Source organism: Kogia breviceps, chromosome 1 (assembly GCF_026419965.1).
Source record: "Kogia breviceps isolate mKogBre1 chromosome 1, mKogBre1 haplotype 1, whole genome shotgun sequence".
Lineage (NCBI taxonomy): Eukaryota > Metazoa > Chordata > Mammalia > Artiodactyla > Physeteridae > Kogia > Kogia breviceps.
The window spans coordinates 87,484,589-87,506,666 of record NC_081310.1 but is presented as its reverse complement, the minus strand read 5'-3'; the positions used below and the strand labels follow the sequence as shown (position 1 = coordinate 87,506,666).

Below are 22,078 nucleotides of genomic sequence, written 5' to 3'. Positions count from 1 at the left end.
AGTGACGAAAGCAGCCGAGGAGGTCACTTCCTGCTGGGTTGGATGAGGAGGAGCCGGAGACGCCGCGGAGGAGACCGGACCGAAGACGGACCGTGCGGGGGAGAGGTGAGTCCCGGCCTCGCCGCCAGGTTCCTCCGGGCAGAATCCCCGGCTTCGGCGTGGACGGCGTCCCTGCGGTCTGGGCTGCCCGGCGAGCCACGTACCAACCCAGCCGGGCCTCCCCCAGTGTCGGGGGCGGGGGAGGGAGGGGGCCCCGCGGCTGAGGGGCGACGGGGATCCAGGCAGTGTTCGTGCGGTGGCTCCGCGGAGCTTCGAGGCCACGGGGTGAGGGAGGCCCGGTCGGGAGGCAGGTAGAAAGGAGGCTCCTGGGGCTGCGGAAGTCGGGACGGGGAGCTGCAGCGGGGGATCCGCGGCACCAGACTCTGCAAGCCTCACTCTTTGGGGAATGGTCGCGGTCCGAGGGAGGACGAGGGGCCTGCCGGGCTTTGCAGCAGAGTTGAGATGAGTGATCCTACTTGGACAGAATGTCCTCGGAATGAATTTGCCTAAGGCATGAAGAGGCGCCTCCGGGCCCCTTGGAGGGAGGCCTTTATGGGTAAAATCGGGGAGTTGGGATGTCAGGAGAGAGCTTCCTGGACAAGTCATTGTTGCAACGGGGTTTGGATCCCAGAGTCGCAGTGGGTGAAGGCATTCCGGTGGCAGAATAAAGACCCCGCGATCCGACAGAGTAATCTAGTTGTTAGCGTCCAGGGCAGCTTCCTGGAGCTGTGGGGAAATTAGTGTTTTTCCTCTCTCATTGTCACGGAGATGGAAGCAGCCGGGAGAGGAAACTCCTACCTCAGCTCTGGGGCCTTGTTATTGTGTATCTTGTGTGTGTAACTCTGTGTTTATGTTTGTTTTTTCCTTCCTTTGGGGTATGTATCTCATCCTCATTCCCTGGTAGTTTCATAGCCCGAAACTTGCTGGTCTTCTTAATGTGTATGGTGAGAAAAAAGATTCAAAGGATCTAGAGGAATCCTAGGTTAGATGAAATTTCAAGATTAGGAATTTGTACCCACCCCACCCTAGGGTCACTAAGGCACCTACATTCCCTCCAGACTCCTGCTAATGTTGGTACTGAGGGCCTGTCATTCACCCTGGGGAACTGCCTGGGTGAGGATAGATCTGCCTTCTGCCCGCATATCCCTCTGGCAGTTTTACCCTTCCCTCCTTTTTGTTAAAGGATTGACTGATACAGGCTGCTTGCTGCTAGGAACAGGAAATTTATTAGGGAACTGTAAATCTGGGTGGAATGAATTCAAATCACAGCCAGACTCCCGCCACTTGTTGAACAGAAGGTTCCCAGAAATGCTTGCTTTTTCCTCCTTCCTGTTGAAGGGAGAAAATGTAAAATTTTTTCTCAAAGAAAAATTGGGGGAGTGTGTGTGTGTTTTTGTGTAGAGTAACTGTACATATGGTGTGTTTACTTAATGTATCCCAGGGTGTTGTTTCAAGGAGGAAGGGGCAGTTTCCGATTGGGAGAAGTTTTCCTTCTTCCATCTCACATAATTCAGGAAAGTAAATCAAAATCAGATGTTCATTCCTGAGTGGCAATCAGGTGGCTTTGGATTTTTTTTTTTAACTCTTCTTTAAACTGGTACATCTGGGTGAACTCAGGTTTGTGTATCTTGGCATCTGGGCCTGTCTAGTAATAGAAGACAAACTGACTTGTTTTGGCTGCTTTTTTGGACTCATTTCACCATACCCTTTCTTTTTTACATTTGAAGGACTGGTCAGGAGGAAGAAAGCAAATATTAAAAACTGTTTACAATTTGTGGCTTAAAGTCAGGTGGGAGATAATTATGGCCTTTGAAGCTGATGACTTGAGGACCATCATTTGATGACATGGGGATTAACAGTTTGGAGGTGACATGTTTGGAAGAAAGAGGGTTACATAAGGAGGGAAAGACAGGGAAAAAGAAGTTTGGGGAAAGGCTGTGCCAGAAAACATTGGGAGGATAATAAATAACACCTTAAAGTAATTGATGTGGCTTGTATCTCTCAGCAGGAGGGTGAAAATGAAAGCAGGCTGTAGCATCGTGGAAAAGCCAGAAGGAGGTGGAGGTGAGCAGAAGTTAATCATCTTCTGACATACCTGGAATGTCCCTCAGTGGTTCCTTTTCTCTCCACTTGGGCTTGGTTCACAAATGCCAGACCATGGATGACAGCTTCTTGACAGGGTGTATACTGCTAGGACAGTTGTAGGCTTGTTTCCTATGGATGAATGTTAACATGTCTGGTCACCACACCCTTATCCCAAGCTTTAGAGTCTCTTTCCTGTTAGAGACACAATTCCAACCTTGAGGGTAAGGTTGTATTTTCCTAAAACATTATCTTTCCTGTTCGTTCCCTTTGGAACTTTCATGTCCTTACAGGAAGTAGGCATGAGATTTAGTAAGATCTGAAAGGGTAAGAGATTAGACACCTGGGTGCTGCTGCCCAGCTCTTATCAGATTTAATGATTGCCACAAGGAAAGGTAACTTCTCTCTGCTTTCCTCTCGGCTATTGTGGTTAGCCCCAGCTGACCGAAAGGGTGTTTGTGGCATGTTTGCACAGCACTCTAGAGATTCTGAGCATTGGAATGTGAGGTTGGGGATACAGGTATGTATGTTCCTAGCTCCTGACTACCTTGATCTTGCCCTTTTCATATTAAAGCGTATCAGTTTCCTGATTGGGCCTATAAAACAGAGTCGTCCCCGGGCTCCCGGCAGATCCAGCTGTGGCACTTCATCCTGGAGCTGCTACAGAAGGAGGAGTTCCGCCATGTCATCGCCTGGCAGCAGGGAGAGTACGGGGAGTTTGTCATCAAGGATCCAGACGAGGTGGCCCGCCTCTGGGGCCGCAGGAAGTGCAAACCACAGATGAATTATGACAAGCTGAGCCGGGCCCTGAGGTAAGGGAAAGGATTCCCAAATCCATTGTGTTAACAGATTGGAAGGAGACTTAAGTAGTTTGGTGAATGTTAGATAAAAAAGATATCAGATGATAAGAGACTACACTAGTGAATAAGGTGTAGCTTTAAAGTGGGAGTGGGAGCTGTTGAATCTGGGTAGCACAGGCACAGGAGGAGAAAAGGCATATCTTTGGTTATATGTAGGAGGGAATTCCAACGTGGCTGGCACTGGATCCTGACAGCCAGTTCTGCTCTGTAGTGGGCGAGAATGTGTGGTGAAACCTGGATTGGAGCTCATTTATAGTCCAAAAGATTATTTTACACTTCCCTGTTAGAAATCTCTTAGAATTTCTCTTTTTTAGGCTCTCCTGGAAGAAACTAGAAAAAGAGTGAAGCAAGCACACAAGAGAGCACTCACTGCATGGTAGTGCCCTAGCTATTCAGGAACCAATCAGTGAGCTCAGTTGAGTTGTCAGTTCATAGGTTGCTCCGGCATGTCTAAAGATTGGTCACTATAAGTTTTCGCAGGTTTTCTTTTCCCCTTGTCAGTCTTTACATTTCATAACCCTTTAGCCCTCCAGGGGCCAGTTTATAACCTGTGCCACTGAATAGATTCAAGCCTCAAGGTTCTAGATACATTGAAATCCCCTTGCCTTCCTTCACTGTTAGTGACCCTGAATGTGTCGCTGGAGCCTCTCACTTCATTTTGAAAGTGAAGTAGGCCAAGCTGAGGGCTGTTTTCCAGATCAGGGTGTACCATTGTTTGACCTGCCACCATAAAACAATTCTACATTCCTTTGCCTATGCCTTGAGCTTAGGCCTCCAGACTAACCACATCAGGTCTCCCAAGAGATTTGTCTGCCCCCACCTGGGCAAGGCAGAAAGGAGAAACAAGGCAGTGACATACAGTGGAACAGGAAGGAAATGGACTAAAGAATTGAAACCATAGAGAGATAGAGAAGAAAGGTGGTTGGGGCTAGGTTAGGTGTTCAGGATCTCAAAGTGAGATTAGATTGTCTTTGTAAAGGACTAGAATTTAGTTGAAAATTGAATGAGAAAAGTACCCTCTTAGGTTTCCCATCTCTAACCTAAGGGCAAGGCTGCAAAAGAATGATAGTGATGTTTGCAAGTAATACTCAGCAAGAATTGTTGATCTTAGTGGTTACCTAAGTATATCAAAAACTGTCAGTAGCTGGAAGATAAATTGACGTGCATTCCTGTTTTTACAGATACTATTACAACAAGAGGATCCTTCATAAAACAAAAGGGAAAAGGTTTACTTATAAATTTAACTTCAACAAGCTGGTGATGCCCAACTACCCATTCATCAACATACGGTCAAGTGGTAAGATGCAAACTCTCTTGGTGGGGAATAAATTTTGAGTTGAAAAAGAATTTTAAAAAGCCAGGTCTAATATGTGATCACATAAGTCACAGTGTATAATGCTGTAATACCCTGCCTAGTTGGTTGCTTCTCTCAAAAGCTTTCTTCTGGACCCTCGGAAACAGAAATCTAGGACTTAGGTACATTATGAAGGGAAAACACACCCATGGTTTCTGTTATCTGCTCAGTGTGACTGGGAAAATGAAAGGTGATCCCAGCAGGGGTGCAGGATTCCAGAAGGGTATGTTGATTTAGGGAGTTGATGGGTCTTTTAGAGACTTGTGTTTATAGAGTCAAATATGAACCTAAATTTCTGGAGGAGGATTCAGTTTGAGACACACATGTTTGAGTTATCCTTGAATGGACAGTTGTAGAAATGATCAGAAATAGAGACCTTCGGTATAAAAAAAAAAAAAAAGCAGGATTTGTCACTTTTTTTTTTTTTGCGGTATGCGGGCCTCTCACTGCTGTGGCCTCTCCCGTTGCGGAGCACAGGCTCCGGACGCGCAGGCTCAGCGGCCATGGCTCACGGGCTTAGTTGCTCCGCGGCATGTGGGATCTTCCCGGACCAGGGCACGAACCCGTGTCTCCTGCATCGGCAGGCGGATTCTCAACCACTGCGCCACCAGGGAAGCCCAGGACTTGTCACATTTAAGGGGTATTTAGAAACACCAAAGTAATATGATCCCCTGGATTTCCTCTGCGTTCTTGCTCAAGTTTTCCCATTCATCTCACAGGAAGTGATAGACTCTGCAGCATCAAGATAGATTTGGTTTATTTGGTTCCTTTTTCTGCATATTATTTGTCATCTCCTAGATATTCTTGTATTGTCCTCTTTAGGAATAGTGTTCCATAGGTTTGTGTTGATCTTTAAGTTCAGGACTCAGAGTTTTAACACCCTGCCCAGTGGCTCTTTCATAGACAAGAGCTCATTTCTACAAACACTTCCGATTTTCTATGAAACAACCAAGCTCACCCTTACCAAGTGAATATCATCAAAACCACAGCATCCTTGATCACAGAAAGGAGGTTCATATGTTTGCAGTGAAAAGCAGTGTCTTTGATCTGCACCAACAACGCCTCAGAGAACAGGACTCTGGGGTTACTTGACCTTCTCTCCTCTGAAGTGCTGCAAGGCTTCCCCTCTAGGCTCTCCACAGGACAGGTTTCCATTACAGCTTCTCACAGACGTTTTGGGTCTGCCTCTCAGGGATGCAGAAGGCAGTCTCTGATAAGGATGTTTGTTTGTTAGTTTGTTTTAAGATGCAAATCAGACCCCTGCCTAAGAAAATAGATTGTATTTAACTAGTTTCTGAGCAGTCCATTAATGCTCTGTCTTTGTGGCATTGTACAAAGCAAAGAAATCTGATTGTGATTCTGTAGTATTACAACTTCTCAGAGAAAAGTTGGAAGAAACCTGAAAAATTAGAGCAGGGGTGTGGCTGAGAGAATATAATGCTGAGATCCGTGGCAGATATGTAATTACTACACACAACAAGTTAGGGCAGTTTTAGCTTGATGCTGCTATCATTACAGTTCCATCTCTCCTGTAACCACTCCCTTCTGTCCCTGGGGCATGCATTTTTTTAAAAAAAGTGGTATTGGAATGCATCTCTCTAATTACAACCTGTTTTCTTTCCTTGTGCCTGAGGGAGAGGCGTTAGGAAATCAAACCTGTTCTAACCACTGGAATCTTGTTTCCTCTATTTTTCACCCTTACCCCCCTCCTGTGTACCTAGGGGAATTTTGACTCTAGCTGGGTATACCAGAGTGTGTGAGTCTTGTTCTTCTGTCTTTGACCCATTTTTTTTCTATTGAAAACCCACAAGTCCAGCCACTTAGACAACCTGGAATGAGGCCATTCATCAGCCCTTGGGAGTAATATACTTTTCCAGGGAAAGGAAATCTGGACCCTCACTCTATGAAGACTCTGGTCTAGAAACCTAACAGTAGTGGCCTAGCACCACCTATTGTTCCTGAAGGTGGTTGAACCAACATTGATCCTTAACTAAGCTCAAGATCCTAATCAAAAAATCATGTGGAGGGCTTCCGTGGTGGTGCAGTGGTTGCAAGTCCACCTGCCGATGCAGGGGACATGGGTTCGTGCCCTGGTCCGGGAAGATCCCACGTGCCGTGGAGCATGTGGCCCGTGAGCCATGGCCGCTGAGCCTGCGCGTCCGGAGCCTGTTCTCCGCAACGGGAGAGACCACAGCAGTGAGAGGCCCGCGTACCACGCACACAAAAAAAGTCATGGGGAAAGCAAAACTTTTAGGGATACTACTTGGTTTTTACATCCTGGTTGCAGATAACCCCAAAGAACTAGAGTCATTAGTTCATAGAGAACTTTTACCCAGATAGACCAGATGTTTCAGGTTAACTTTTATGATGACAAAGGAATGTAACATTTATTGAACATCTACTTAATGGAGGTACTTTTGCCTAGTGTTTTTGTGAATTAACTCATGCAACTCTCCTAGCCAAATTATACATCTCAGTACCCTCATTTTACAAATGATAAAATTAAGGATGACAGCAAAGTCAAAGATTGATCAGAGTGGCTTGAATACAGTTATCTGTTGGACACTTTCTCAGGAAACAATTCTTGAGAGATTGAGCTATTGAAATAGATCATACATTCCTTCTCTGGATTGGGATTCATTCATTTGTTCAACAGATAATGTGTTAAGCCCTAAAGACAAAGAAAAAGATTATGGGGGAGTTCTTTCCCTCAAGGAACTTAAAATTTAGCGGGAGAGATAAGATATATGAGGTTTAACACAATTGGGAATACAATGTGGAATGTGATAAATGCTCTAAGAAGCAGAGCTATGTGGATTTAGATCCTGGAGGCTGGAGAGAGATTGTCTAGTTGGTGGGTTGATACAGTTGGGCTATTTTGAACTGTGTGTTTTTTAAAATAGAAGCAATACATTTTTAAATATTTACATTAAAATGTATTTTTTTAATGTACTTACATAGGAAACCTTGGAAAGATACAGAAGATACTAGTAAAAATGCTACCTGTCAGGATGTGGGGGAAGGGCAGACCAGTTCAAGGATGGACTTGAGACCTCACTTCACCCCACCCCAGTTTTTTAATCTTTATTTTAGAAAACTTTAAAGCTACAGAAAAATTGAGGAAAAAAATTGAACATCGAACACCCATATATCCTCTATCTAGATTCACTAATCAATAGATAAACATTTGCTTTATATTTTGGTATACTTTTTAAATCTTTTTTTTTTTTTTTTTTTTTTTTTTTTTTTTTTTTTTTTTTTGTGGTACGCGGGCCTCTCACTGTTGTGGCCTCTCCCGTTGCGGGGCACAGGCTCCGGACGCGCAGGCCCAGCGGCCATGGCTCACGGGCCCAGCCGCTCCGCGGCATGTGGGATCCTCCCGTACCGGGGCACGAACCCGTATCCCCTGCATCGGCAGGCGGACCCTCAACCACTGCGCCACCAGGGAAGCCCTACTTTTTAAATCTTCTGAGATTAAGTTGCAGATGTGACACTTCATCCCTGTGTACTTCAGTATGTATCTCCCAAGTACAAGGACATTCTCCTTCTACTCACAATAACATTACCATACCCAGGAAGTTTTAACATGCTCTAATACTATTATCTAATATATGGTCCATATTTAAATGATATATGCTTTTTAAAGTTTTGCTTTTTTAATCATGATTATTGTCTAATAAAAAATTATTTGTTTTAACAAAGACATGCAGTTTGCTATGCGCTGGTACCAGTTTAAGGACTCTACAAATGTTAACTCTTGTAGTTTTCATAGCATGAGGATTAGTCCTGTTATTATCCATTTTACAGGTAATGAAACTGAGGCACGGAAAAGTAAGTAAGTTACCTAGAGTAACACAGCTATTAACTGGTAGGGCCGGGGTTTGAACTTAGACAAGGGCCTTATTATTCCCATTTTGCTAAAGGGGTTCAAAAACCAGTTGGTTACTTGTACTAGGCTACAAGGTAGAAGGTGCTGGAACTAAGATTCAAACCCACGTTTTCCAGCCCTACTACTCCGATTTCATAGTGGCTCCACGAAGGTTGTCTTCTTGAAAGCAGTGTTATTCATACTTCTTTAAGCAGCAAACTTAGTTTTCAGACAAAATCTTAGATTTGTTATCTCAGCATACTGATACAACATATAAAAATAGGGCTGCTGCAGTTAACCAGAGGTGAGGGATCCAGAATGCCACCTCCAAATTGCCTTCCTTCACTCCCTCTAAATGCATTTGGAAAATGCTATGTATTCTGTCTCCTTTTTGCAGATTTACAGTGTACATTAGCCTGTGTAGGGACGGAGATATCCTCCAGTTTAGGAAAAACAAAGCGAAAAACTAAATTGTTTAGGAGACAAGAACTTCTCTACCACCTCCCTTACCCCCCCCCCATTATACTTATTCAGTCCTTCAGAACACATAGTAGTGTTTTTTTGCTTTTGAATAGATGTGCTCTTAATACAAAATAAAGATCCAGGAGAATCAAAAAAGAATAGAATTTTAACCATTGTAATAAGCTAATAGAAGTGATACTTTGGAGACCCTCTTGACTCTACTCAAATTACATTCAAGGTCATCCATCTGTTTTTCCTAATTGTGCAATTAAATCAGTGGTTTTAGAAAAAAAAGACCTGCAGACCAGTTTTCTGTGGAACGTCATTTTGAAATGCTGCTCTAGCACAGTGTTACTCAGGCACATGTGCCAAGAAAGCTACAGTCTTGCACATACCTACTGACTCCAGAGTCCTCTCTGAGGATGACTCAATTATAACAAGAATAGAAGACTGCAAGCAATTCCTACCCACATCGTATCTCATGCATCTTTTTTGTTTCTTCTCCTGGATCACCACACTTTCACTTATTTGGGTTTTTCTTATTTTTTTTTCTCCTTTATCCTTCCCTCAGTAAAAATAGCCCTCCTAACATCATCAGTGATAGAAGCCACTGATGCCTCCCAGGCGCCCAAAGGGTCCCTGAGGCCTCATACCTCTCTTACGCTCTGATTGTCAGAAGGACCTTTTGGGGGGAGTTGAGAACTTGTGAGGCTCTGAAGTTGACATGTGTAGCACAGTGTTGGTTTCTGCCTAGAGCTTCAGTTTTTAGTCTGTGAATTTGGGAGAAGACTTTCTCCCAGCATCCTCAGTGCTTGAAAGCAGGATGGGGGTGGAGATCATTATACAGAATATGTATAATAGAAAATAGATTGGAGAGATTTAAAAATTTTTGAATCTCTACAAAGTAGTGATTGTATATCAGAAATGATAAAAGGTACACCATGAGAACCTACCTTAACAAACATAGCCTCTTTTTGTGATCTGTTTTTGTTCTTAAAATGTGGTCTTGTTCGTGTTCATATATGTGAGGTGCAGGGTCTTCAGGCTTTTAATGCATTGTTTACATACATATCGTTCCCAGTTCTGTTCATTGGTTTTGGTTTATTTGCTTACTTTATAGATATGGCCAAAATTATGAAAATAAGAAAAGGTGATTTGCAAAGCTGAGGGTTAAAGCAGGTGATATATATATAGTATTTAGAGTTGCAGAGGAGAAGGCTGTAATGCCCATTCATTCATTCAGCTGGTAGTTATTAAGCACCTACTAATTATTAAGCCCTGAACTGCTGGAAATCTACTTGCAAATGATAGGAAGTCCCTGCCTTCATGGGGTTTATGTTTTAGAGTACAGATAAACAAGTAAATGATATTTTAGACAGTAATGAGTTCTGTGAAGACAGTGAGTAAGACTCTAGAGAAAGGTGGCAACTAAATTGAGTATAGGAAGCTGAGGAGACAGGCAGCTGAGGGATTCAGTCCAGCTGGAATGTTTATTTTCTATTGTTCTTCAACATCTTGTACTTGTTTAGCATAAGTAAAATTGCTGATAATGAATGACCAGACCTCCAAAGTGACCTTTTGTCTTTTCCTCCCTCACAGGTGTGGTTCCCCAGAGTGCGCCACCAGTGCCAACAGCCTCTTCCCGCTTCCATTTCCCACCTCTGGACACCCATTCTCCAACTAGTGATGTGCAGCCAGGGCGGTTCTCTGCTAGCTCCCTAACTGCTTCTGGCCAGGAGTCAGGCACTGGCACTGATAGAAAGGTGGAGCTTTCGGAGCTGGAGGATGGCTCAGCCTCTGACTGGCGCCGGGGTGTGGATCTCATGTCCTCCCGGAATGCTGTCGGCGGAGGGATTGGCCATCAGAAGCGCAAGCCTGACATCATGCTTCCCCTGTTCTCTAGGCCAGGGATGTACCCTGACCCCCATAGTCCCTTCGCCATCTCTCCCATCCCCGGCCGTGGAGGCGTCCTGAATGTCCCCATTTCACCAGCCCTCTCCCTGACTCCCACCATCTTCTCCTATAGCCCGTCGCCAGGCCTGAGCCCCTTCACCAGCAGCAGTTGCTTCTCCTTCAACCCTGAGGAAATGAAACACTACCTTCATTCTCAAGCCTGTTCTGTGTTCAACTACCATCTGAGTCCGCGGACATTTCCTCGTTACCCGGGGCTCATGGTTCCACCGCTACAGTGCCAGATGCATCCTGAGGAGTCAACCCAGTTTTCCATCAAGCTGCAGCCCCCACCTGTCGGGCGGAAGAACCGGGAGAGGGTGGAGAGCAGCGAGGAGGCAGCGCCTGTCACTGTTCCCACGCTGGCTCCTGTCCGCCCGAGAATTAAGGTGGAACCAGCTTCTGAGAAGGATGCTGAGAGTCTCAGGCAGTCGGCACGAGAAAAGGAGGAGCGCTCTCAAGAAGAGGGCAGTGTGCCAAGCAGGACCACAGAAGAGGAAAAAGGCACCATCTTTGCCCGCCCGGCTGCACCGCCTGTCTGGCCCTCTGTACCCATTAGCACCCCAAGTGAAGAACCCCTAGAGGTGACTGAAGACAGTGAGGACAGGCCTGGCAAAGAGCCCGGTGCACCTGAGAAGAAAGAAGATGCCCTGATGCCTCCCAAGCTTCGGTTGAAGCGGCGCTGGAATGATGACCCTGAAGCCCGGGAGCTGAGTAAGAATGGCAAGTTCCTCTGGAATGGGTCAGGACCCCGGGGCTTGGCAACGGCCGCTGCTGACGCTTAGAACTGGAAGTTGATTGGGAGCTGTTTATACTATAATCAAACACATACATGTATTTATGTAGCAAGATTTCAGGGTGGGGGGTGGGGAGGGAATTAGGCTGGTTTGATCCTTCTAGGGGCATAGACTTGTATTTTTATGTTTGGGGGATAGGATGGGGGTATCTTCTGTTGTAAATTAGATGGGATGTGAACACACTTTTTTTCCTGGTGAGTAGGACATGGGAAGGGTATTGGACTGAAAGAAGAGCAAGCCTCTGTTTCCTGTTGAGGCTTACACTTTGACAAACTCCCAGAGGGCCAAGATACTGTTTGGTCCCAAGATAGTTCAGGTTCCAGACTTGTTTCTTTTCTATTGTATTTATATATGGAAAGCCATTAATGGATTTATTTTGCTCTGAGACATACACATAAAAGGGAAAGGGGCGTGGTTGGGAGGTTGAGCAGTGAGAGACCATTAATACTAAGTATTTTGCCTGAAATGTTTCTTTATAATTATTTCAGGGGAGGAATAAGATAATCTCAGTCTTATGGGGGCAGGAGGATGTTCAGGTGTTGCTCTTTTTCTTTTTCCCTTTGTTGTTGTTGTTTGGCTTCTTTTTTTTTTTTCTTTTTCCTTTTTATAAAATGTTTTCAGGAAACGTGAAATGTACTGCCAGTTAGAGCCGGGCTGGCAAGGCACAGGCGCTGAGCCTTCAGCTTCGTTGTTGAGACAGGAAGCCCTGCTGTGAATTTCTTGGATATTTCACCTACTTCACCTATTAAGAAGCCATGAGGAGTTATAAACTCTTGTTCAGGGAAGAAAGAAGAGGGCAGGAGGAAATAACCCAATGCCTTTAAAAACAAAAACACAAAAATGCTCTTTTTTTTTTTTTTTTTTTTTCCATCGTGGGTTTGGGGAGCCAAACCAACGTGTGACTGAGCGAGTTGACTGAGAGATGTGACAGAGTTGAAGATGTCTTTCTGCAGTGTCTGGTTCTCATCGTTTTCTTAAGTCAAAGCCTTAACAATGAACATACTTCAACATGATACGGGTCTGTCAACGTAAACCTGTAAAAGGGCATAGACAACTTTTCAGATAATCCAGGAGTGTTGGAAGATGGTTAAATTTTAAGCTGGTATTTAATCATCCCCACTTAATGTATTGGGATAGGTAGCAAAAAGGCAGGATTGTGGGAGTTAAGGGCAGATGATACCTGGAAACACAGAAGGTAGCTGGGGGTACAAGCGGATGTTTAGGAAGCTGAAAGAAGCGGTAGACAGGAGACACAGAAGGCAGACAGATGCCAAGAGGCCTGGTGTAAGTGAAGCAGTGGGTGTCTGTCCTGTTATGGCGTTGCCGTTCTTGCCATACCCATTCCCCTAGATTGTGCAAATTCTCATGATCAATTGACTCTCCTCCATGAGACCACAGGAATTGTTTCTTCATGGGAAATTCCCTTCCAGCAACTTCAAAGGAATGGCGAAGTATTGATCTTACATGAAGCAAAAGGAGCCTGGATTAGGGGCAGAGAGAAAGAAGCCACAGCCAACTCGTGTGTGTGTGTGTGTGTGTGTGTGTGTGTGTGTGTGTGTGTGTGTGTGTGTGTGTGTGTGTGTGTGTGTGTGTGCGCGCGCGCACACATGTAAGTACACAGTAGTATACAGAAATACCTAACATGGCTCAGAGCCACGAGCAGCAGAGAGAAGAACTAACTGCATCTCTTACGGGCAGGGAGTGGGCACAGGGATGTTGTCTGGAAATTGGAGAGATTCCCGGCTCCATCTCAGCCTCCGTGAGCTCAGTGTTCTAAGAAGCACTTGAGGGTTGTCTCTTCATGGTGAGGGCGGTGGTGGTGGGGGGGGTGTCTATTTTAAACTGGAGTGCGTGCGCAAGAGAGGGGCCCAGGAGAGGTTCAAGCTGCTGAGTGAGTTGTTAGGTGGCTTAGAGGACTTGCATCCATCATGCTCTTTTTTGGCAATTGTCCTCCCCCTTGTTTGATTCAAATTCCATGAGTGACTTGTCTTTCCCTGGGAAAAGGATTAGGAGAATGGTCCCTAACAACTCAGGCTTTGGTCAGGCTGCCTTTGGTTGGTTGTGTTTTTGTCGGTTTCTTTCTCTGTACCTCGACTTACCTCGAATCAGAAAGCAAGCCCAGGCAGGTGGAAGAGGCATCTCTTGCTTGGCATTGCCCAATCTAACCAGGGAGGCTGGCTGCCCACCGTCTCTGTCCACTAGAGGGGAGGGCCGGCAGGTGTCAGTATGAACTCAGGAATAGAAACATGAGGCCTTTAAAATAAGAGGGAGAAAAATCCGTGATGCATACCTGTAACCCCCTAGAACCCAAGTGCCAGAATTAATTCCTAGATGCTGCTTCTGTTTGAATAAAAAGTCACAGCTTTTACACTTGAAAAAACACACTCAAAAAATGTTCAACTACATGAAAACTGTTTTTGGCTTTAAGAAATTGTTTGGTGTTTAACTGTTTCCTTTGATTGCCATTCCACCAGTAAATTGTTGGTTGATTTGCACTGCACACTGGGGTTGGGGGGAGGGTCCTACACAGAGCCAGACTTGGGCTTGCCCGGGAAGTGGACCAGGGTATGTGGAGGTCACTGATATCTCCTGGAGCAAAGGGGTGGGAGATAGTTTTTCTTCCCCGAGCCCACTCTGGGCAGCACCTGTCACCAGCCTGGCACAAAGCCAGGCCTTTCTCTTCCGCGAGCATCTCATCACTGTCCAGCAGCAGGTGGAAAAGGGGACAACACCAGATGTATTTTGCCTCCCCATTTTTTCCACCTTTTGCTGTGCCAAATGTTTAACATTTTGCAGATACAGATCTTGAACATGTATTAAGAACCTTTTCATGCAAACTGTTTGCTCTTTTGACTCTGGAGAAGAAAATAGTAGAGATCTCTTCAGGGCATCCAGCCTTGCTGAGCTTTTTTTCTTTTTTTTTTTTTTAAGAACGGCTAGGAGTGAAATATAAACAATTCACTAAGTCTCTTCAATCCCCAGTTTTCAAGCTGCACTGCATTAAACCCAGCTCGCTAACTAACACAGGGAATTACTGCACCCTAGTCCTCAATGGGCCAAGAAACTGTCAGAAGCATTAAGAAAAAAAAAAAAAAAAAATAGTTGAAGTATACCACTTCTCACCAAGCGGGTAGAGTCAGTTGGCTGTTTTGTCCCTTGTTTTTTATTTATTCCATAATTATGTTTGTGCTTTTTGTTTTGTAGGCAGTAATGGAAAATACTTTAAATTTTGTTTAAAAGAAAAAGAACTTTGATCCAATCTTTCAAGAACTGTTCCATTTTTTCATTTCTTCTTGGGGGAAAAAAAGTTACCAGTTAATTTGTTTTGAAATATTTCGGCATTCTTTGAGTTATAAAATTGCGATGCAGGGATTTTTGGGAATTCACATGTGAAAGATGACTTCACTAGTTATCCGCTTAAGCAGAATAGTGTGTATATGTACATAAAATGTAAGTAATCTTAACTCCATTGTGCAGTGCCTTTTAGATGTTCCGCTTTCTATAAAGTCTTCAAATTTTTGCATATATATATTATATATATATGATGTAATGTTATAGAAATATATGTATAATATACATATTTTTTCCAGGGGTATCTGATAGCTCTGTATTTTGTTATGGAAGTTGAAAGAAAAAAAAGTATTTTACCTCAGAAATTAAAGTTAAATAAAATTTTAAAAAAATACTTTTAAGTAATGTTTGTGGAGCGTTGGTTTTGTTGTTGATACACTATGCCAGGGTGGTCGTGCCAGAGAATGTGCCGCATGCATGCTAGCTCACCCACCTCCACACTTTTTATTCCTTATGTGCAGGGGCCAACACAGGGTAGGTCCCTTAACAGCTCTGGAGGTTGTCAATTTCCTTGAGTCAATAGATGCTGCTAGATAAAGGACAACTGAAGCCAGGGACACGAGTTAGTGGGGAAATTTCTACCTCAAGATTGATTTGAGGATTCATTAAGAGTACATGGCAAAGCCCGACAATAGGCCACACTTTGTATGAATCTATATGAAATGTTCAGAATAGGCAAATCCACAGACACAACATAGATTAGTGGGTGCTGTGGAGAGTGACTGCTAATGGGTCACATCATCTTTTGGGGGAGATGAAAATGTTCTGGAGTTAGTGGTGATAGTTGTACAACAATTTGAATAGAAAGGCCACTGAATTACAGTCACTCCAAAAGGGTGACTTTTCAGCTATGTGAATAATAATCCCAATAAAGGTGATTTGGGGATTATTGATTTTGTTTTGTTTTTAAGTACATGACAAGCCAGTGCTAGGGAAACCTAGTATTTCCCAGTAGAGGACAAGAATCCAGAGGAGTAGGAGATCTTAATGGGATATTGAATATCATAACACACCCTAAGAAAAATGGTGCCAGACTAAGTATTCTCATTTTACTCTTGAGATAGGCAAAGTGATCTTCTAAAGATACCAACATTGGTAGAATCACAGCCAGATGTTACATTTGACTTCTATGGAAGGGTCCTGTGAGTTCAGAAAGCCTGAAATTGATGAGGGGTGAGGCTAAAGAGGCAAACTAGGATGGATTATGAAGGGTCTTAGGAGACATCTAGAGTTTACATTTTACTCTGCTAGCAATGGCCATCCCCAATATTATGCAAAAGAGTTTGGGCTAGACCAAAGAGGAGCATGAAGGCCAGCTTGTCAAATTAACATTTCTGCTTAAGAAGACTATTAACTCATTTTGGCAGGAAAAGGTGAAATGACAGAGGCTAACTGGTTGACTCCCTGAAGCAACCCAAATCAAGCTGGGAATGGATGGGCTTGGATGCAGACCCTCCTGCTAGGAGAGCCTCCTGATTCTTTTCCCTCCTCAGGCTGCTGAAAGCAAAGTGAGACTTGGTAGGAATGAAACTGGATATAGTTTTGAGATCAGGATTCCAAGCCACCAGTTCTGCCACCCAATGTTGACCATTCAAGGCATAGAATTGGATGGCAATTATTCAAATTTCTGAGCGAAGAGGAGTGAGTGAGTGGTGGTGAGCAGGGAGGAAAAAGTGAGGAAAGAGATGGAGCTTCAAGGTGAGAACACTTGGGGGGAGGGGAGGATGAGGGGAAAGTAAGTCTCAGCCTGTGAAATGAGTGAGTAGGGAATAACCCCTTCAAAGTCTCCCCATTATCTCCCTGTTCACAGTCCTTAGTTTAGTTTAGAAGGCCCTTCATAATCTGGCTCCCGTTTACCCTAACAGCCTCATCCTTAACCAGAGAAACATGCATACACACACTCTGTCAGCCCACGCAAAGCCTAAGCTCCAACCATAACAGCCAGTGCAGAGACAGCAGTTACCACTTGCCAGGCATGTTAAGGGCTTACTTGTATTAATACCCATTTTATCAAGGGGAACACTAAATCACAGAGACATTAACTGGTATGACCAGGGTTCAAGCCCCAATACCTGTGTTCTTAACCACTCATGCCATAAGGCCTCTTGGCCCTGCTGAACTCACTGCCTGGAGACAGACGTCTTTCCTCCACTTCACCTGACCAATTACATCTTTTCCAGAACTCAGCTCAGATGTCATTGCCTTCAGGGGCCTTTCCTGGGCACTCTTCTGTGTACTATTGCAGCCCATGTTTACCTCTGTGCCACCACCCTAACACAATTTTGTCAGTGCTTTGCCAGTCCGGTTTCTCACAGGACGTTCCAGAAGCCGAGGGCTGGTGCAGGGGTCGTTTCGTTTTCTCCAGTGCCCAGCACACTGCCTGGAGCCTGAGGATGCTTGATGAGTATTTGCTGGATAAATGAATAACAAGGAATATATGAAGGAGGTTTGATTGTCCAGATAGAGAATGCCAGTTTGGAATACCAAGGACAGAAGGAAGACTGCTGTCTCAGACATCCCCCGACTCCACCACCCCTAACCCCTCTTGTCACAGCTTCTGCTTCCCTCCTCTCTCAGGAGCTGGGTGTGTTGACTCCCTGAGGAAGGGAGATAAAGTGGAATTGGCTCTAATCCCATAGTCCCACCCCTGCCATTTTACTGGCTGTGAGTTCTTGGGCAGATTATGGAACCTCTCCATGCCTCTATTTCTCTATTTTAGAAGATTGTTCTGAAGATTAAATGATGCACATAAAGCATTTAGTACTCAAAGTCCTTTTTTAAATGACATGACAAAGATATTTATGCCTGTACTCTGTACAGGGCTTTTGCCTCCACATCACTTTCGTCAGCCCCTCTCAAGAGGAGGTAAGATACTATTGTTGCAGGAAGGGGGACTCCTTTCAGGGCCCTAGAGTGGGCTCTTGTCTAACACTTGGAGATGGATTGTCCGAGGAGACACACTTACTGACAAAGCAAGAGACTTTATTGGGAAGGGGCGCCGGGGCAGAGAGCCACAGGGTAAGGGAACCCAGGAGAACTGCTCTGCCACGTGGCTCGCAGTCTCGGGTTTTATGGTGATGGGCTTAGTTTCCGGGTTGTCTCTGGACAATCATTCTGACTCAGGGGACTTTCTGGTGGCACGCACATCGCTCAGGCAATAGATTCTAGGGAGAAGGATTCTCAGAAGTTGATAGGACATGTGGACTGGTGTCTCCTCTCTCCTTTTGACCTTTCCCAAATTCTTCTGGTTGGTGGTAGCTTGTTAGTTCCACGTTCCTTACCAGGACTTCCTGTCGTAAGATAACTCATGCAAGTGGTTACTATCGGCCTTGGCCAGGGCAGGCAGTTTGCAGTCAGTGGTTCCCCTAACACTATGATCCCTGTTTTACAGATGAGAAAGTAGGGGTCCACAGTGGGTGACCTGTCCTAGTGATTCAAACCTGTCTCATGAGTCTGAATCCCATACTTTACCCATTCATGGCCTTGGATCTCTGAAACAAGGGTGAAGAAACTTTATTCTAATCAGACACGCAGAATTAGGGATGGTGCGGGGGACCCCAACCTTAGCATTTCTCCAGGACTCAGGCCTTGTGTCCCAGTCAGGAGTGCAGAAGGAAAGCCAGCACCTGCAGCAGGCCCAGGGGAGGGTCCATTTATCTCTGGACAAACAGGATCCTGGGACTGGGCTGCGAGGACTGATCACGGAAGGATAAAGATCAAAGATTAAAGCCTTCCCAGAATACAGATGAGCCCCACCCTGACTCCCAGGGCCCAGGTTGAGGGGATAAGCCCCACATCTCCAAACTCCAGGCTCCAGGATCTGGGAATCTGGTCTAGGGAGACAATGGGGAGGGTGCCACCCAACAGTGGGCTAAGACTGAGAAGTGAAGGTCTAGAGCCAAGAGGCAGCAGGTGTCTGCCCCAGTGTCACTGCCCCTTGCCTCAGTTGTCAGATGCTGGCTTCATCCCAGCTTCAGCCCGAAGACTGGTTTAGGAGAACAGTCAGAACCTTACAACCTTGGTCCCAGAGAGCTAAGGGTCCGTGAGGGAGGCCGTCTCTGACCTCTCACCCCACGTTCTGCAGGAATCTAACCAGGGAGGAGAGGGAAGGAGGGAGGAGGATGGAGGGACCCCTCTCCCCAGGAGACAGAGGTCAGCCTTGAAAACATGATTCTGGCTTCAGGGTCCTTTGTTCCAGTGTGTCTTTTTTGTCCTTCTGGTTTTTCCTTTCCCCAAAATTCCTCAAAGAGCAATTTAAACAGGCAGAGGGTGGGGTAGATATTTCTTTGTATGATGTTGAGCTCCAGGCAACTAACTGGAAGGAGAAGGGAGGGGAAACTGAGGTGTGCAGTGTAGGCCTGTCTTCAGAATATCACAGTAAAGGAAGTTTGCTTTGGTTCTCCCACTCCTGGCCCATCTGGGAAAAATCTTTATCTGCCGATGTTGAAATTTTGGACTTCTGGTGAACAGTTCCTCCTACCCCCATGTTGACAATAACATGTAACATTTGTACGTTCTTGTCACTTGCTTTAACTTACTTGATCCACGAGTTGATCCGAAACATTGCCCTCTGTGGATTATTATTACTGTTATTATCCCCATTTGGGGGATGAAGAAAACAAAGGTCAACGAAGTTGAGTGAATCACCCAAGGTCAACACAGCTAGTGAGTAACCAAACCAGGACTCACCCAGAGTTCCTGACTCCAAGCTCCATGCTTTTTCTCAAACACCTCCCTGCCCCTCAATGATGACACACAGAGGCTAGAAGAAAGGGACGGGGGATTGAGTTGCTTTAAAGAGGCCCCTGATTTCTCTAAGGGAATCTTATGGAATCATCACTGGTGTGAGCTCCCCTGAAATGACCTCCAGGCCAGAGAGGGAGAGGCACACATGCTTTCAGTCAGTCATTCATTCCTGAAACTGACATGGCCACGTGCTGAGGAGACACAGCGAGTCCCTGCTCTCTGGAGACTCACAGAGACTCAGTTTACTGGGGGAAACAAGCCAACATAATGAACTGAAATACAAGGCAGATTGTGGCGAGGTGACAATATTCATTCATTTATTCATCTAATATTTCCTGAGTGCCTGCTGGATGCCAGACTCTGTCTTGGGATTTCGCAGTCAAATATAGACACTCCTAGCCCATCAGGAGCCTCCAGTTCAAAGACGGGTAATTAGGAGGCTCCGGTTCCTGCTCCAGTGCTCTCCCCACAATGCCACAGCCTTTGCCTTCATCTCCCAGCGAGCTGTGACTTTTCTGGTTACAGGAGAATTTTCAGTACTGACGTGGGCAGGCAAGAACTCAGATGCCCCCACAACACTGGTGGAGTTCTCACTCTCCTCCACAGCCCTTCTGGGAAAAAAAAAAAAAAAAAAAAAAACAGAGCCTAAAGATCCCTTCTAAACACGGGCAGTCCTCAGATGGACTGGTGCCCTTCCCTGGCAGCACCCACACCACCACTTTTGGATCAACAGGAACCAGGGTCCTCCTCCTAGCCTCCTGCCCCCAGAGTCCAGCTCAGCCAGTGCCTAGCACATAAGGAGTGCTCTATAGATGGAGTAGGTAGGTTGTGCTGCCAGTAACAGTGAAGCAGGAGGCACAACTCCCTCCCCAGCAGTCAGGTCAAGGCTGATGGGGAAGGCTTGGTGCTTGCAAACCTAGTTATGGTCCTTAGATAGCTCCTACCTGATTTGGGGGTGGGGGGGGCACTTATCCACACTTGGCCTCAGGACAGAGATGTGGGCAGCTGGCTATCCAACTGGCTTGGCCTGTGGCCCCCACCAAGGGGGAACAAGGGTGGGCATGGGGAAGATGGAGAAAAAGGATGAGGCATCAACCTAGAAGGACTGTTGAGAGTGGAGCAGTTTGGGAAGGGAGGAGAGGGCATGGGTGAGGGGAGATGAGATGGAGACGGAGTCCTGGGCCTGAGCCTGAGCACTCGTTGGGAGCTGGGAGGGGCAGGGGGTGATACTCGGGGGGACAGAGTACAGATGCAGCGGTGGAAGGAAGACCTAGAGATGAATTCCCAAGAAGGTGGGGTGGGGGGAACTGAAGTGAGTGGGCGGGGGCTGCAGAAGGGGTGGGCAGGGGAGCGGGGCTGACAGCAGGGAGCGTCCCCCGCCCAACCTCCCGCCCGTGGTATTGATCCGCTAGATTACTCAATTTCACCCGTATTGATCAGGTAATTGCTTTATCTCGGGTCTCATTTGAGCTCTGCATTCTCCTGACTTTCCCCTCTCTCTCCCTCGTGTTTTTTCCTATCAGCCTGACACAAGGCTCCCTAACACAGAATAAAAATATATAGATATATATATGTATATATATGAACAGAAAGGTTTGGTTAGCCTGCCCCGGGTTGATGTTTGGGAAGGGGGACAGGGGTGGAGAGAGGAAGGTAAGACCAGCCTCCCCTCAGAGCCCCTAAATTCTTTTAAGAAACCCTTCCTGGCTCCAGATAGTGGAAATGTCTGCCCACCCCAGGTTCTCCGAGGTCCAGATAAGAGCTGGGGGAAACAGGCTACATAGGCCTTGGTCTCAATCTGTCTCTTCTCACCACCCCACCCATCCTCCTCCCCTGCAAGACCTGGAAACCCCAACTCCTCAGCCAGGCTCTTGGACGTCCCTTTACTAAGTAAGTCTGCATTGTCTTGCCTCTGTCCTTCTGGCTGCTCTTAACTATGTGTCCTGCCAGTCTGTCCCCTGCACCCAATGTGTGTCCTTCCTGCCCACCTTCCTCACCCTCTCCCGCTCTCCCCATCCTTGGCCTTGGCCCAATCCCCTAACCCCAGGGTTCAGGCAGCCTGTCCTTCAGCTGGAGGAAGGAAAACCAGGGAAGGAGACTCAGCCACTCCCCAGGGAGACCACAGACTGTTCCTCCTAGGAGCCCCCAATCTGAGAAGCAATGGCTCTTGTCTTCCTGAAGCCTCCAGTCGGAGAGAAGGGACATGACCCATCTGAGGACAGGACAAGAAGACCCACACAAAAGTTATAGACAAGGTCCCGGGAGGGGAGTGAATGCTGGAAGATCCTGGGCAAGATCCAGCTCTCTCACCATCTTGCAAAGCTCAGCCCCAGATTAGCTCACAGACCCCCCCAGGCAGAGTGGCAGCAGATACTGAAACTAATTTGCCAACAGTAGCTCCCCGAGCCTGGGTGTGAAGTCTATGGGGCCAACGGGATCCATCCACCTGCAACCAGGTCCCTCCTTCCAGCACACACTCTGGATTCCTGGCACCCTGGAATTCCCTGTGCAATGGCCAGAGCTGTGTCCAGGCATTCATGCGCCTCCACCCTGGACGCACCCTCCTGAG

The 22,078-nt window shown here is 46.1% G+C and overlaps 1 protein-coding gene across 3 annotated transcripts; it reads left to right on the top strand.

Annotated features, from left to right (window-relative positions):
• Positions 1 to 14: 14 nt before the first annotated feature.
• Positions 15 to 15,087, top strand: LOC131750993 (ETS translocation variant 3). 3 transcript variants are annotated; one of them, XM_059054209.2, is made up of 5 exons: positions 15 to 105; positions 2,045 to 2,103; positions 2,696 to 2,933; positions 4,163 to 4,278; positions 10,265 to 15,087. In XM_059054209.2, the coding sequence occupies exons 2-5, from the start codon at positions 2,058 to 2,060 to the stop codon at positions 11,398 to 11,400; spliced, it is 1,536 nt and encodes a 511-aa protein (XP_058910192.1). In that variant the 5' UTR covers positions 15 to 105; positions 2,045 to 2,057; the 3' UTR covers positions 11,401 to 15,087. The 3 variants fall into 3 exon arrangements, with proteins under 3 accessions (XP_058910192.1, XP_058910201.1, XP_058910182.1); XM_059054218.2 differs by having other exon boundaries at positions 18 to 105; positions 2,048 to 2,103; positions 10,265 to 14,490; XM_059054199.2 differs by lacking the exon at positions 15 to 105 and having other exon boundaries at positions 2,025 to 2,103; positions 10,265 to 14,484.
• The last annotated feature ends 6,991 nt before the right edge of the window (positions 15,088 to 22,078 follow it).